This window comes from Tupaia chinensis, unplaced genomic scaffold (assembly GCF_000334495.1).
Source record: "Tupaia chinensis unplaced genomic scaffold, TupChi_1.0 Scaffold000197_1, whole genome shotgun sequence".
NCBI classification, from domain to species: domain Eukaryota; kingdom Metazoa; phylum Chordata; class Mammalia; order Scandentia; family Tupaiidae; genus Tupaia; species Tupaia belangeri.
In genome coordinates, this window is record NW_006159672.1 from 7,299,529 (window position 1) to 7,314,922 (window position 15,394).

The 15,394-nt window shown below is 44.5% G+C and overlaps 1 protein-coding gene across 3 annotated transcripts in view; it reads right to left on the reverse strand.

Moving 5' to 3' along the window:
• The window catches only part of TUBGCP2 (tubulin gamma complex component 2), a 40,067-nt gene that overhangs the window by 2,924 nt on the left and 21,749 nt on the right, over positions 1-15,394 (reverse strand). For all 3 annotated transcript variants that reach the window (XM_006146946.3, XM_027771240.1, XM_006146947.3), the window contains 9 exons: positions 15,030-15,219; positions 12,314-12,459; positions 10,818-10,998; positions 10,206-10,386; positions 5,379-5,551; positions 4,967-5,095; positions 4,050-4,170; positions 1,888-2,031; positions 824-952 (listed from right to left, as the gene is read on the reverse strand). In XM_006146946.3, coding sequence (XP_006147008.1) covers positions 824-952; positions 1,888-2,031; positions 4,050-4,170; positions 4,967-5,095; positions 5,379-5,551; positions 10,206-10,386; positions 10,818-10,998; positions 12,314-12,459; positions 15,030-15,219 — 1,394 coding nt within the window. The remainder of the gene's footprint in view (positions 1-823; positions 953-1,887; positions 2,032-4,049; positions 4,171-4,966; positions 5,096-5,378; positions 5,552-10,205; positions 10,387-10,817; positions 10,999-12,313; positions 12,460-15,029; positions 15,220-15,394) is intronic.

Below are 15,394 nucleotides of genomic sequence, written 5' to 3' on the forward strand. Positions count from 1 at the left end.
TTATTTCTCGCTTTCTGTCTCTCTCTTTCTGGCGAGCAATCGCACCCTATAGCAAAAGAAAAAAAAAAAAACTCTCAAAAAAAGAGAAATTATTTATTTAATTTTATTTATTACTTTTTAATTTGACCAGAGAGAGGGGGAAAGTGAGAAAGCAAGCGTCAGGTTCGAGACTTGAACCTCAGCTGACCACATGGGATTCCAATACCTTAACCGCCACACCACCTGCCAGCCCCAATAATCCCTTTTTGTCTACTTCTACATCCTGTAGGGATTTTAGACACACACTTACATGTACCTGACATGTTTTTCAAGCCACCAAGGCCAGAATTCAAACCACATGGTCAGCCATGTGAGATCTAGTTCTTCCAACCACCAGGCCATGGGGTCAACACAGGAGTTTTTATCAATCAAGAGGGTGACAGGTTTGGGACCAGCAGTTGGCGTAATGGCTATGTCACTGGAATCCCACATAACTGACCATGGTTCAGGTCCCGGACCTGGTGGCTTAAACTCACTCTGGGCACATGTGCGTGCGTGCCCAAAATCCCGAGAGGAGAATGGAGGAGAAGGGATTGTGGCATGGCCATCCCCCTGGGAGGTGATTTCTCGCTTTCTATTTCTCTCTCTTTCTCTTTCTGGCGAGCGCACTTTCTTTTTCTGGGGGGGGCCCATGCCCTTTAACAAAAAAAAAAAAAAAAAAAAAAAAAAAAAGGTGACAGGTTTAAAAAGGGTGGAAGAAAGTTTGTTTCTCTTGAGTGTTACACTGCTAACACTGTGTCACATCACATTGTGATACAGGACTTTCTGAACCTGCAAGGTTTACCTTTCTGGTAAGCTCCTTCCGGGCGCGCTCCTCAGCTCGCTCAGCCTCTGTGGGTGGCCCCAGCATCGTGCCATGCTCCAGTGTCAGCCGGCCCAGCTCACTGTCTAATTTCATGCTCTGTGTAAATTTCTGAGGGGATCATGAAGAAACACTTCTGTTAGTTACAACCACAAAACTCTGCAGAAACACCCCCATCTCTGCAGGTATGCATGTCTCAGTGTATGTATGGTGCAGGCTCTGTTGATTCAGAGACGCCCGAGCACCTCTCAGAAAGACTGCAGATGAAGTTACTTTCGTTGTGCCAAGGAAATTCCCAGGTCTACCTTTCACAGCAATCATCAACTAATTTTTTCCTAAAAACTTTTTCAGTGTTTCTCCATTTGCACTCAATGGGCTCCCAAGGGCCTAAGCAATAGGGCTCACACACCTGTCCCCTCCACTGCCTGCCACAGCACCTGTCCCCTCTACAGCCCATCACAGCAATAGTCCCCTCCACAGCCCACTACAGCACCTCTCCGCAGCCCAGGCTCACCCTGATTCTGAGTCCTCTCCATGATGCTCCTCAGAGCACCCCAGCACTCTCAAGTCCCAGCAAATCCTCACACTGCACCATCTGCCATGTGACACTAATTTTTTTTGTACCATCGTTTTTGAGTACATAAACAAATGTCAAAAAATATTTAAATGAATTGAGTAACTCAAGTTATAACAAAAAGAGAATGCAAGGGCATCGAGAAAAAGGCCTAGGACAGAGACCAGCATCACAAACCAAACCCTGCAACTCAGAGACAGGGTGACCGGAATATGGTGACATCAGGTGGTCCTTGCCCACACTGCCACGGCAGAAGTCCATGGAAGCCCCAGGTTTAGGATGGAACAACCTAATCAGGAAGACCTAGAAGTCTGGAAATCTTCAGATAACAACTGGGCTCCCTGACAGAACAAAAAGGCAGGAGATCATGTGGGACAGGATAATGTGCAGGGAATGCCCTGGATGCCTGCACCTGTCCACACCTGCCTGCACCTGTCCAAAACTCCAATCACCTGCCAGCACCTGCTCGCACCTGCATGCAGTTGGTGAACATGACGCACACAGACATGAGCTTGGAGAAGACCTTCAGTAGCTCAGGGTTGGTGAGCATACAGTCCTTCAAGCAGTTGTCCAGGAAGCTCGTGTGGTGCCCAAGGACATCATCGATATTAGAGGCCTGCAGAGAAAAGGTTGAGACTTAGTGTGGCAATAGCAGCTCCAAGCCCTTTTTCTCTGAAATACATCACTAAAAGACACTCTATATTTGCAGCATTCAGTTTTGGCTTTATGTACCTCCGCTTACATCTTTTATTTGAAAACAAATTATTTTGCTACAGTGGTGCATGTGCTCACCAGAGACAGAGAGACAGAAAGTGAGAAATCATCCCACAGAGGGGATGGCCATGCTGTAATCCCTTCTCCATTCTCCTCTTGGGATTTTGGGCATGCATGCACATGCACCTGGCATGAGTTTTAAGCTGTTTGGTCTGGGACTTGAACCACGGTCAACTATGTGGGAGTCCAGCAACATAACCATTATGCCATCTGCTAGTCCCTGTTTCCAAACCTTTCATTATTATTTATTTATTTATTTAACTTTTCCTCTTTTTTTTTTTTGAAGAGGTTTTTGCTATAGGGCACATGCGCTCACCAGACAGACAGAGAGAGACAGAGAGACAGAAAGCGAGAAATCACTCGCCAGGGGGGATGGTCACTCTGCAATCCCTTCTCCTCCATGCTCCTCTCAGGATCTTGGCCACGCACGCACACGTACCTGGTGTGAGTTTAAGCCACCGGGTTCGGGATTCGAACCGCGATCGACTACGTGGGAGTCCAGCGACATAGCCATTACACTAACTGCTGGTCCCCCAAACCTTTTAAATAAGTATCATTTGAGGGAAAATATCAAAACATCACTAGAAGAAAATGAAATATAATCCTAAAGGTACAAGTTTTCAGTTCTTAAAAAGAGAAGGCAGGGTGGCCAGCATGTGACATAGTGGTTAAGGAACTAGATTCCCACATGGCCTATCACAGTTGTAGTCCCGGGCCCAGCGACTTGAAAATCATGCCTGGCCCATGTGCATGCATGGCAAAATCTCGAGAGAAGAATGAAGACGTGACTACTGCATGGTCATCTGCTCTGGGGGATGATTTCTCACTTTCCCTCTCTGTCTCTGCCCAGTGAGTGCATGCACCATATAGCAGAAACCTTATAAACAAACAAACAAACAAACAACTGAGACCAGCAGTTGGCATAATGGCTATGTCACTGGACTCCCATGTAGTCGACTGTGGCTCAAGTTCCAGACTCAGTGGCTTAAACTCATGCTGGGCTCCTGTGCATGTGTGCCCAAGATCTCAAAAGGAGAATGAAGGAGAAGAGATTACAGCATGGTCATCCCCCCTGAGGGGTGATTTCTTGCTTTCTGTCTCTTTCTTTCTGGAGAGCACACATGCTCTATAGCAAAAACCTCTCCTCCCCCACCCCACCCCCAAACAAAACAAAACAAACATAAAGAAAGCATGAAAGAAATACTGATACTTGCTACTTTCTGCTTCCAGAATTTTTTTTTTTGGAGAGGTTTTTGCTACAGGGCACATGCGCTCGCCAGAAAGACAGAGACAGACAGAGAGACAGAAAGCGAGAAATCACCCCCCAGGGGGGATGACCACACCACAATCCCTTCTCCTCCATTCTCCTCTCAAGATCTCGGGCATGCACACACTTAGGCCCAGTGTGAGTTTAAGCCACTGGGTCCAGGACTCAAACCGTGGTCAACTATGTGGGAGTCCGGCGACATAGCCATTATGCCAACTGCTGGTCCCTGCTTCCAGAATTTTCAACTGAGATTCTGGCTGATGAACTCATGGACCTAGGATGTGCTATGTGGGAGGGCAGGTGCCCAGAGCTCTTGGAGGCCCCTGGAAGGGCAGGTCCCTAGAGGTGTCCACAGGTCTAGACGGCTGATGCTGATGCATCTTGGCAAGTGGGAGACCATCAGTCTCTCCCTCCCGCTCTCATTTCCTAGGTTGGAAGGAAGCCCACTGTCTGCACGTGGGAACAAGGCTCTGCATTCTTCTCAGGAGTAGCCAAAGCGCCCGTCACTTCTCTCTCTGAAGAAGAGGAGGAGGGGAACGATCACTGTGACTCTGGTTGGGAAAGAACCTTTAATGTCATGTGCTAAAACTCACGGATTTCAGGTTTTTTTCAAGGATATGCCAGGTTGGTTCCATCACTTCAAACATCATGTAGTACTGAATATTTTGAACAAAGTTAAGCATCCGCTGTCGCAGAGTGAAGGCACCAGCAAACCTAAGTGACAAAAAAAGTTACAGAGGAAGTGACAAAGAGCCAGTGCCTCTATGGTGTCCAACAGACACTAACTGCTTCCTCTGAGCACATGGGACTCAGTTACTGCTCTCATAACTCATCAATGGCTGGCTCAGGCATAAATGACACCAACGAAGAGGCGCTCCTTTTGGGGACACCCACTCCCACCCTTGGCAGTGTCAGGCTTTCAGGCAACTGTCCAGCCACAGATAACCCTCAGAGACTCCTATTTCCCTGTATCCTATAAGGACAGCACCAACTAGTCTGACCTTGAAGATACAAAAACACACTCTGCAGTCACCTGAACCACGGTAGGAGTTAGCCAATGCTGGGAACGATAACACAACCGCAGATCTCATATTTTGTGTTTTACCAGCACAAATTTTCTTTATATATCTTACCATTGACCCTTTCTTCAAAACCACCAGGTGCCACAGACCACCTCTGGGTTAAATGAATGGTTTCCAGCACAACATGGCTCTGTATACTTGGGAGACGGGAATAATTTCTCCTAACCCTCAGGAGGGCTGTGTGTCCTACAGATTGACCTGGGTGGTCATGACACCCGGCCATCATCACAGGCCATGTAGAGGGCTGAAGGACAGAGCCAATGTTCCTTCCAGGGTGGACAGTGGTGCTATGTTGCCTGAGCCATGAAAATGGACACATCATGCATCTAAAGCTACCAATGTACATTTTCAAATTGCTTTTAAAAAGTATCAAAAACCCAAGACTGTCCTACTTGGAGGAAACATGGGTGGGCAGTGAGAGAACTCACCATTTTGCAGAATGCAGTGAGTACTGCTTGGCAGTTTTGTTGCTGATCCACACACTACAGAGCTGCCGTTCCACATGCTTGCAGTAAAACATGTGTCTGAAGAGCATCTGGTAGCGAGTGAGGGCTTTCCTATAAAAGAGCATGCAGGATTCTGCAGACGCTGACCAGTGTTGCTGGTCAACACATATGCACACATATATGCACGCACACATGCAAACATAATGAGGCTTTCTATGCTCTTGATGAGCAGTCTCCATAGGGGCTGCCAAATGGAATCCCCTCTGGGCACAGGGGGACTGGGAGAACTGCCTCAGGTCCTCCGCAAGATAAGACAGGCTCTGAGCAACAGTTCTGGCTTCCTACAAATCTCAGTAAATATCTAGAAACTGCCTCTGAGTGGCTAATTACTCACCTGTTGATTATTAGTGACAAGGGCCACTTGACAATATAGTCAAAAGAGAAGGCCTCTAGGCCACTCAGTGTGAGCTCAGTGGGGTCAGCCTGGGTCATCGCCTTTTCCTGCTTGGTCTCAATGGCCAGAACGCGCAAAAGCTGAGTGATGAGGTCATGAGGCATCAGGTCAATCTAGGAGTAAAATAAATAAAATAAGGCATCTGACTTTCAGAAGAAAAGGCCAAAAGTGAAGTCCTGGCCCTCATTTACCCCTGCATCATGATTAGAAAATCCAGCACTCAAGTCTTCAATATTAATTTTATTTAATTTTTATAAAGAGATTTCTTGCTATAAGGTACGTGCACATGCCAGAGACACAGAAAGACAGAGTAAGAGAAAGTGAGAAATCACCCCCCAGGGTGATGGCCATGCTGCCATCCCTTCTCCTCCACTCTTCCCCAGGATCTTGGGCACACACATGCATGCTCCTGGCGTGAGTTTCAAGCTGCCGGGTCTGAAGCCATGGTCAGCCATGTGGGAGTTAAATATTGGAGGCTGGCTTAAAAAAAATAGAATAACAAACACCTATTGGTAATAAATTTTCTTTTTTAAAAAATTTGTTAAAGGGCATATGTTCTTGCCAGTGAGAGACAAAGAGAGAGAAAATGAGAAAGCACCCCACAGGGTGGATGGCCACACTGCAATCTTTTCATTTCCACTCTCCTCTCTGGATTGTGGGGTACCCACGCATATGTACCCAGTAAATTCTTCAAGCCACTGGGTCTGGGACTTGAACGACACAGTCAGCCACATGGGATCCAGCCGCTTTAATCACAGGCCACATGGCTGGCACAGTGATTAATTTTTTTAATTCAAATTTAAACCACTTGGGGCCAGCAGGTGGCATGATGGTTAAGATTCTGTTGATTACAGTTCAAATCTTGGACCTGGCAGCTTGCCTTCTACTTTCTTTCTCCTTCTCTGGTAAACACACATGCCCTATAGCAAATTAAAATAATAAGTAAAATTGAATAATTATTTAAAAAATTAAACCACTTCCCATTAAAGTAAAAAAACCCATGATTTTGTGTATATATGTATATTATATATATCATAAACATGACATATATTATAAATAGTGTATATATATAATATATATATAAACCAATTACTTTTTTCCTTTTTTAGAGACTTGATATATATATATATATACTTATGATATATATATACTATACAGCATATATATATATGACAAACATATATATATATATATGTGTGTATATACACACACACACACATACACACACACACACACACATAATTATTTATTTAATTGTGTTTATTCTTTGTTTTTTCTTTTTTCTTAATTTGACCTGAGAGACACAGAGAGAGAGGGAAAGTGAGAAAGCAAACCACGAGGTCTGGGACTCGAACTGTGGTCAGCCATGTAGGAATGTTCAGTGCCTTAACCACAACACGACCTGCTGGTCCCTTTAGAGAAATTTTTACCATAGGGTGCATGCACTTGCTGGAGAGAACAGATCTGCCAGAGAGACAGAGGAAGCGAGAAATCACCCTCTGGGGAGATGGCCATGCTTACAGTCCCTTCTCTTCCATTATACTCTCAGGATCTTGGGCACACACACACACTTGCCCAACCTGAGTTTCAAGCTGTCGGGTCCAGGACTTGAACTACAGTCAACCACGTAGGAGTTCAGCAACACAACCATTACGCCATCTGCTGGTCCCTAGACCAATGTTTAAATATTCCCCTGCTGCTATGCATGTATAAATGAAAAACTAGAAAAAAAAAAAAGTCAGATAAACCCGAGTCCCTAAAGATTAAAATAATTTTTTACCACGTTAAGTACCAGGCCAAGGATGAAAGATAAAAGTATATCTATTTGGTAAAGATCTAAGAGTTACTATAGTCAAATAGTACTGCTGACAACATGAATTTATTCAAGTATTTAGTAAGTGCCAATTACATGCCTGGGAGAGTGTGACAGATTGATAAAAAAGATATAATAGGGCCAGCCAATGATGTAGTAAAGGCAGCTGGATCTGGCATGGACTGTGTGGTTCAAGTCCTTAATGGGGGAGCTTGAAAAATATGCTGGGCGCATGCGTGTGTGTGTGCCCAAAACCCCAAGAGGAGAATGGAGGAAAAGGGACTGCGGAGTGGCCATCTCCCCTGTGGGGAGGGGGGTGGCATCTCATTTCCTATCTCTGTCTCTCTACAGTGAATGCATACATCCTATAGCACAAATTTTTAAAAAGAATAAGAAAAAGAAACAGATACAATAAAAAGGACAACAAAAATGAAGGACAAAGAATAAAAGGAGAACACACAATCAGCTAATAATCAAATACAAACACTTACCACCAGTTAATATAGAAATGAAAATTTAACAAATAATTGTCCTGCCCATCAGAGTGGTAAAGATGAGAGAGAATTTGCATGTGCTTAGGATCCAGAGGCTCAGTCTAGTTGTACAAGGAACTTATATTTTGATCTAATAACTTCACTACTAGGAATTTATCCTATAAAAACACAGGCTATTTTAACCCCATATAAATGCATATATCGAAAAATGCATATATTAAAAAAAGGGGGGAGGTTGGCAGGTGGTATAGTGGTTAAAGGCACTAGACTCCCACATGGCCAAGCACAGTTCAAGTCCTGGACCTGGTGGCTTACTTTCTCACTTTCCCTTTCTGTCTCTCTCTGGTCAAATTAAATAAATAAATAAATAAATAAAAAAGCAGAGGACCAGCAACTGGTGTAATGGCTATGTCGCTGGACTCTCATGTGGTCGACCACGGTTTGAGTCCCAGACCTGGTGACTTAAACTCATGCCGTGCCTGTGTGCATGTGTGCCCAAGATCCCAAGAGGAGAATGGAGAAGAAGGGATTGCGGTGTGGCCATCCCCCTGGGCGGTGATTTCTCGCTTGCTGTCTCTTTGTCTCTCTCTGTCTTTACAGCAAGCGCACGCACCCAATAATAAAAAAACTCTCCCCAAAAAAAAATAAATAAAAAAGAGAAGTATCTTGAATCAATAACTTGACTTTACAACTTAAAAATAGAGAAAGAACAAATTAAGCCCAAAACTAGCAGAAAGAAGAAAATAAAGATTAGAAGAGAGATAGGGAAAATAGAAAAAATCAACAAGACCAACAAGACCAACAAGACCAAAAGTTGGTTCTTTAAAAAGATCAACAACAGGGCCAGCAGGTGGTGAGGTGGTTAAGGCGCTGGACTCCCACATGCGGTTCAAGTCCTGGACCTAGCAGCCTGCTTTTTCACTTTCCCTCTCTCTCTCTCTGTGTCTCACTCTGGTCAAAACAAACAAACAAACAAAAATGATGATTAATAAAATTCAATAATTCTTAAAAAAAAAAATCAATGAAACTGACAAACTTTTAGCTGTATGACAGAGAAGAGGGGCAAGCAAGTGGCATGGTGGTTTTGGCATTGAACTCTCACATGGCTGACCACAGTTCAAGCCCAAGACCTGGGCCTGAAAATCACATCAGGTGAGTGTGCGCATATGTCCAAAATCTCAAGAAGAGAATGGAAGACAAGGAATTGCAGCATGGCTCCCCCCATTTCTGTCTCTCTCCAGTGAGTGCATGTGCCCTATGGCAAAAAAAAAGAAGAAAAGAAAAGACCTAAATTACTAAAATCAGAAGCAAAAACAGGAGGGACCAGCAACTAACATAATGGTTACGTTGCTGGACTCCCCACGTGGTCTATCGTGGTTTGAGTCCCGGACTTGGTTGCTTCAAATACTCATGCCAGACACGTGTGTATGAATGCCCCAAATCCCGAGAATAGAGAAGGGACTATGGTGTGGCCATTCCCCTTGGGAGGTGATTTGTTGCTTTCTGCCTCTCTGTCTGGTGAGAGAATGTGCCTTATAGCAAAAATCTCTCTCAAAAAAAAAAAAAAAAAAAAAAAAAAGAAGCAAAAACAGGATATTGTTATTAACCTTACAGAAATAAGTAGGATTATAACCATTTTATGAACCATACCCCAACAAACTGGATAACCTAGATGAGATAGGCAATTAAAACACACAAACTACAAAGACTGGCTCCAGAGAAAATAGAAAAGATGAACAGATCTACTATTAGTGAGGAGATTAAATTAGTAATCAAAAACTTCCCAACAGGGACCAGCAGTTGGCGTAAGGGCTATGTCGCCGGACTCCCATGTAGCCGACTGTGGTTTGAGTCCTGGACCTGGTGGCTTAAACTCACGCTGGACATGTGTGTGTGAGTGCCAAGGTCCTGAGAGGAGAATGGAGGAGAAAGGATTGAGGCGTGGCCATCCCCCTTGGGGGACAATTTCTCGCTTTCTGTCTCTCTGTCTTTCTGGTGAGCACACGTGCTGTATAACAAAAACCTCTCCAAAAAAAAAATAATAATAATAACAAAAAAACTTCCCAACAAAGAAAAGGCCAAGACCAGATAACTTCACAGTGAATTCTACCAAACTTCAAAGAATAATGAACACCATTCCTGAAACTCTTCCAAAAGGTTGACGAGCAAAGATTTCCAAAGTTATTCTATGAGGCTAACATAAGCCTGATATTGACGCCAGACAAAGACATAGTAAGTACAGACTAAGAGCCCCTGTTAATACATCAATAGATGCAAATTACTACTGAATTCATCAGTAATTAAGAGAATGAAGAAGAAAACCAGCCACATGACCACCTTAGCTGATGTGGAAAAGCACTGGATAGGGCTGATTTCTACTGTGCCTTTATTTCCAATTTCTTTCTCAGTTAGTGGAGGGTATGGATCCTAAGTGAGCCCCTACCCCCTCGAAAGACCCACCTTGAGGTCATCTTTGAAGGGGTCTGTGTTGGCAGTACTCATGCGCAGAGCCAGTTCCAGAAGAGCCTCCAGGCGGGTGGGTGTGATGTCTTCCACTGGTTTCCTGAGCTCCTCTTCAGTGAGGTCCATGAAGTGCACGAAGAAGTCCCCCTGGTCCATTAGGAAGTAGCGTTTGATGGACCTGCACCAGGGAGGAGGTGCTGAGCACATCACCCACACCTTGCCAACACTTCATCACAGTCATAATAAAACAAGCACAGAAGGACAGTTCTCTAGGCAAGGGCACTGGAACCACCGTGTCAGGCTGTGATGGGGGAAGATGTTGGCAGAAAGAAGCTAAGGAGGGGCTGGTGGACCCTGTGCAAGGTGGGGAATTGGGACAAGGTGCCACAGGGTAGACACTGCCCCCCTCACTGCATCATGTGGGAGCAACCTGAGTGCTGGGTCGCTGGGTTCTCAGGCTAGGGCCCATCTGACAGCATGGCCACTTTTAAAAGGACAGAACAAAAGTGCTACAAGTCACACTCCAATCTCAATCCCATGATCTGTGGATTTCACATGCTGCACTAAGAGAGGTGAACAGCGTTCAGTCAACACTGGGCAAAGAACAACCTCAAGTGTGCCACCAGCTCCTTCTCCTCCATCAGGAAGTCCAGCAGCACCTTGCTAGCATAGTTAAATGCCTTCTCAATTTGCTCCACGTATGCCCGTTCTTTTAACGTGTAGATGATCTCTTTAGCCACCGGGCAGGTGACATCGTGACCACACTCTCTCACCACATTTAAATATTTTCCTGAAAAGAGACAGAGGATAGCAGATTAGAATACATTAGAATAAAGATTAGAATAATACAGATTATCATACATATAATAAATTTCAGGCCTGAAGCCACAGCTATCTTAGTCCGAAGGGAGTGGATTAGAGACAGAACAGACTGCACAAAAACGGTTCTACAAACTGACTTAACCCTAGGTAGAAAAACACAACTGCTACCTATAATGGACTAGAGTAGGAGCTGTTGTGACTATGCTGTGGCTCTTCATATCTGGATTTTTCCTTTTTTAATTTTTAAAGAATTATTTTATTCATCATCATTATTATCATTTGGAGAGGTTTTTCACTATAGGGCGCGTGTGCTCACCAGAAAGACAAAGAGAGACAGAGAGATAGAAAGCGAGAAATCACCCCCCAGGAGGATGGCCATGCCCCAATCCCTCCTCCTCCATTCTCCTCTCGGGATCTTGGGCACGTATGCACATGCACTTGGCGTGAATTTAAGCTACCAGGTCCAGGACGCGAACCACGGTCGACTACATGGGAGTCCAGCGACATAGCCATTACGCTAACTGCTGGTCCCTCATTATTATATTTTTAATTTGACCACAGAGCAAGAGAGAGAAAGAGAAAGTGAGAAAGCAAGCTGCCAAGTCCAAGACTTGAACCATGGTCACCCATGTGGGAGTCCAGTGCCTTGTCAGCCCCCATATCTGGATTTTTCTAATCAAGAGCATAGAAATAATTTTTTAAAAACCTTATGAGACCCAATTACCAAATCATCTTCCAACTCCTCCTGTGACAGACGAACTCTTAGAACCAATGTGCTGAGTCCCTGAATCACTTCCCCAGTGTCTAAATCAGGTCCTAGCCTGTGTAGTGTGACTAAAAACACTGCTGGTCAGGTGGCGTGTGTCCTTGATGTTTTTTTTCTGGTGTGGTAGTGGAGTTTTAGGAATTACAAAAAATAATAAAATAAAAGCACAGAGAGAAGGCATCTGTGAAATAAGCTTCGGTGCAAGGAAACAAAATAAAGTTGCCTAGTGTCCAGGAATCACCCAGCAATCAATACGGAGGTGCAGCAGAACATCTGCCTGGTCTCGCTTAACACCTCCATGTGCACAGCTTGGGGTGAAGGCCAGCTATGAAGCACAGACCCTGTGCTTTGGCAATCAGTAATCAGAACAACAGGACAGAAGCCAGGACACCTGGCAGGATGAGGCACACGCTCTGACAACATGGGACCAGGTTCCAGACTTCCCTGGCAGAGACCTTCAGGGTGAGAGCTCTGCTGTGTGGCCCCACACCATGGACGCACCCATGTGTGCTTTCACCTGTGCTGAGGATCTTGTCCGCCATCTTCTGCAGAAAAGATGGGATCTGCTGCTGGACAATGGTGTACCTTTGATCCCAGTACTTGTCATTGTAATCCTCCTGGATCTTCTCTTTCCGCAGTTCGTGCTCCTCAACCATAAACTCACTGAAAATCACAGAAAGTTCTTCAGGTCACAAGCACAGTGAGTGTTAGTTATATGGCCAACGTACCTCTCTAGGACAAGAGGGTGGCCGGCATGGAACTAAGAGAAGAGCGCTAACAGAGGCTAGCACTTCCAAAAATGTTCCAAGAAGGCCAAGCCTAATTTACTTTAGTTATTTCTCTATTGTGAGTTAAAAAATAAATCTAGGGCCAGCCAGGAGGTGTGGTGGTTAAGGTTATGTATGCCACAAGGCTGACTGAGTGGTCTGAGTCCTGGACTTAGCAGCTTGAGAAACACACCACGCCTGTGTGCCCAAAATGTCAAGAGGAGAGAAGTGAAGGGGCTGCAACATGGTCGTGGTGGTTAAAGACACTGGACTCTCACATGGCTGACCGCGGTTCAAGTCTTGGACCTGGTGGCTTGCGTTCTCACTTTCTCTCTCTCTCCCTCTTGCTCACTCGCTCATTCTGTCCTTCTCTGGTCAAATAAATAAATAAAGTTAAGTAAAATAATTCTTTTAAAAATATCTTAAAAAAAAAAAGAAAAATAAACAAACTGATTAAGAAAAATAAATCTACAAGCCTCACTTTGGAGCAGGGTATTTAACCTGGGGTTCAGAAAGAATTTAGGGTCCACAGAGAGGGATGGGAAATTAATTCATCTTTATTTTTATCCACCTCTTACTGGAATTTACCATTTTCTTCCATTATGAAGGTAGACAAAATTACACTCCTACCAGGGATACATGGGCCCCTGCTACCAAGTGACACCAGATACTCCCACTGTGTCATGTTTTAAGTATCATCTACACACAGTGAGTTTGAAGTTGCATTCCTTGTGAGTCCCATCATACCAGACTGTGTTAACTGGTACTTTAGTAAAGAAATATGTACAGTTATCCCTCTGTATCTGTAAGGGATTTGTTCCAGGACCCTCCTGAGGATAACAAAATTTGTGAATGAGCAAGTCCCTTATATAAAGTGGCACAATATTTGCACAGAACCTATAAACATCCTTTTATATATGCTAAGTCATATCTCAATCACTTACACCATCTAACACAATCCAAATCCAATGTCTTTTCTTTTTATTTGTATTATTCTCTTTTCTTGCACGCACTGGAAAGAGAAAAAGTAAAAAAGCTCCACCCATGGGGTGATGGTCATGCTACAATTCCTTCTGTTTCTCCCTCTTTTGGGGGATTCTGGGCATATGAATGTCCAGCATGTTTTTCAAGCCACTAGGTATGGACGTGGACTGTACTATGTGGGATCCAGCCACCTTAACCTCCATGCTACTGGCTGGCTTGTATTGCTACATATATATATTTTTTTTCTTTTTTTCTTTTTTTTTTTTTTTTTCCTTGAATATATTTGATTTGCAGTTCAATCTATGGATGCAGCATCTGTGATTACATAGGGCCAATTGTGTTTCTTTCTCTCTCGCTTTTTTATTTGCTAGAGGGCACATGCACTTGCCAGAGACAGAGAGGTAGAGGGAGAAAGCACCTCCCAATGGGGAGTGGTTATATAGCAATCCCTTCTCCATTTCTCCATCCTGTTGGGATTTGGGGCATGCATACCCACATGCCCAGTGTGTTTTCCCATATGTTAGGGCTGGGATCTGAACCATATGGTCAGCCATATGGGATCTGGTTCCTTTAACCCCTTAAGCCATGGGGCCAGACCAGGGCTGATTATATTTCTATCTCACAAATTTATTTTTAAAAATACTTTTTTTACAGGACCAACAGGTGACATGGAGGGTTAACATGGAAGGTTAAAGTGGCCAGGTCCCTTAAAGCTGGCTGCACAGTTCAGAGTCTTAGACCTAGTGGCTTGAAAACACACCAGGTCATATGAGTGCCTGCCCAAAATCCCAAGAGGAGGATAGAGGAGAAGGGGCTGCAGCGTGGCCATCCCCCTTGGGGAGTGATTTCTCACCTTTTCTCTCTCCATCTGTCTCTGGCAAGCGTATGTACTCTACAGCAAACAAACAAACAAAAAAACTTTGACAAACGTCTTGGGGCCGGCAGATAGCGTGATGGTTAAAGGCACTGGATTTCCACATGGTCTACTGTGGTTCGAGTCCTGGACCGGGTGGCCTGCTTTCTCCCTTTCTCTTTTTCTCTCTGTCTCTCTCTGGTCAAATTGAAAAATAATAACAAATGGAATGAAATAAATAAAAATAACTAAAAAAAAAAACTTTGACAAACATCTCAATATTATAGAATTATTTGTGACCTGATACATTTTATGCATTTACACCCATTGTGTGAAGAAGGAGCCCAGAAGACCTCACTAGATCAGAGAACAAGTCCACACACCAAGGACGTTAAGAACCCTGACTCAAGGTCATTTTAAGATCCTGTACAAAATAGAATAAAGTTGCAAATCAGCAGCCAAGTGGACAGCCTCTTCCCTTGGCTACACAGCAGACTGGCTGAACGCAGTATCTACCTGCTGTGTGCAAACAATAATGGAGGTGCACCTGGCTATCTCACCGAGGTCAGTGCCCTCTACAAGAAAGGGGGCAGCAGACTATCTGCCACAGGCACCTCGCAGAGTCCCACCTGTAAGGGTCATGAATGATCCCCCTGTAGATCCACTTCTCCAGAACCTCAAAGTAGGGTGCACTGGCCGCCTTGGTCAGGTACAGGCACAGCTCCTGCGCCTGGCTGTCTCCTGTGTAGTTGAAGCTCCTGTCATGGAGAAGGCTCAGCGTCGACCCCCCCAGGCACTCGCCTTTGTCCACTGACGTGGCTGCAGGGAGGAAAAGGGAGGGCTCACTGCCAGGAAGGAAGCACCACTGAAAGCCTAACAAAGTGAGCAGCTCTGTTTATCTGACTTCCTTACCAGGGTAGGTTCATCTATTTGGGGGATATACACAAACTATAAAGATGCGGTTGTTAACAAAAGCTTCCAGAGTATTCCTGCT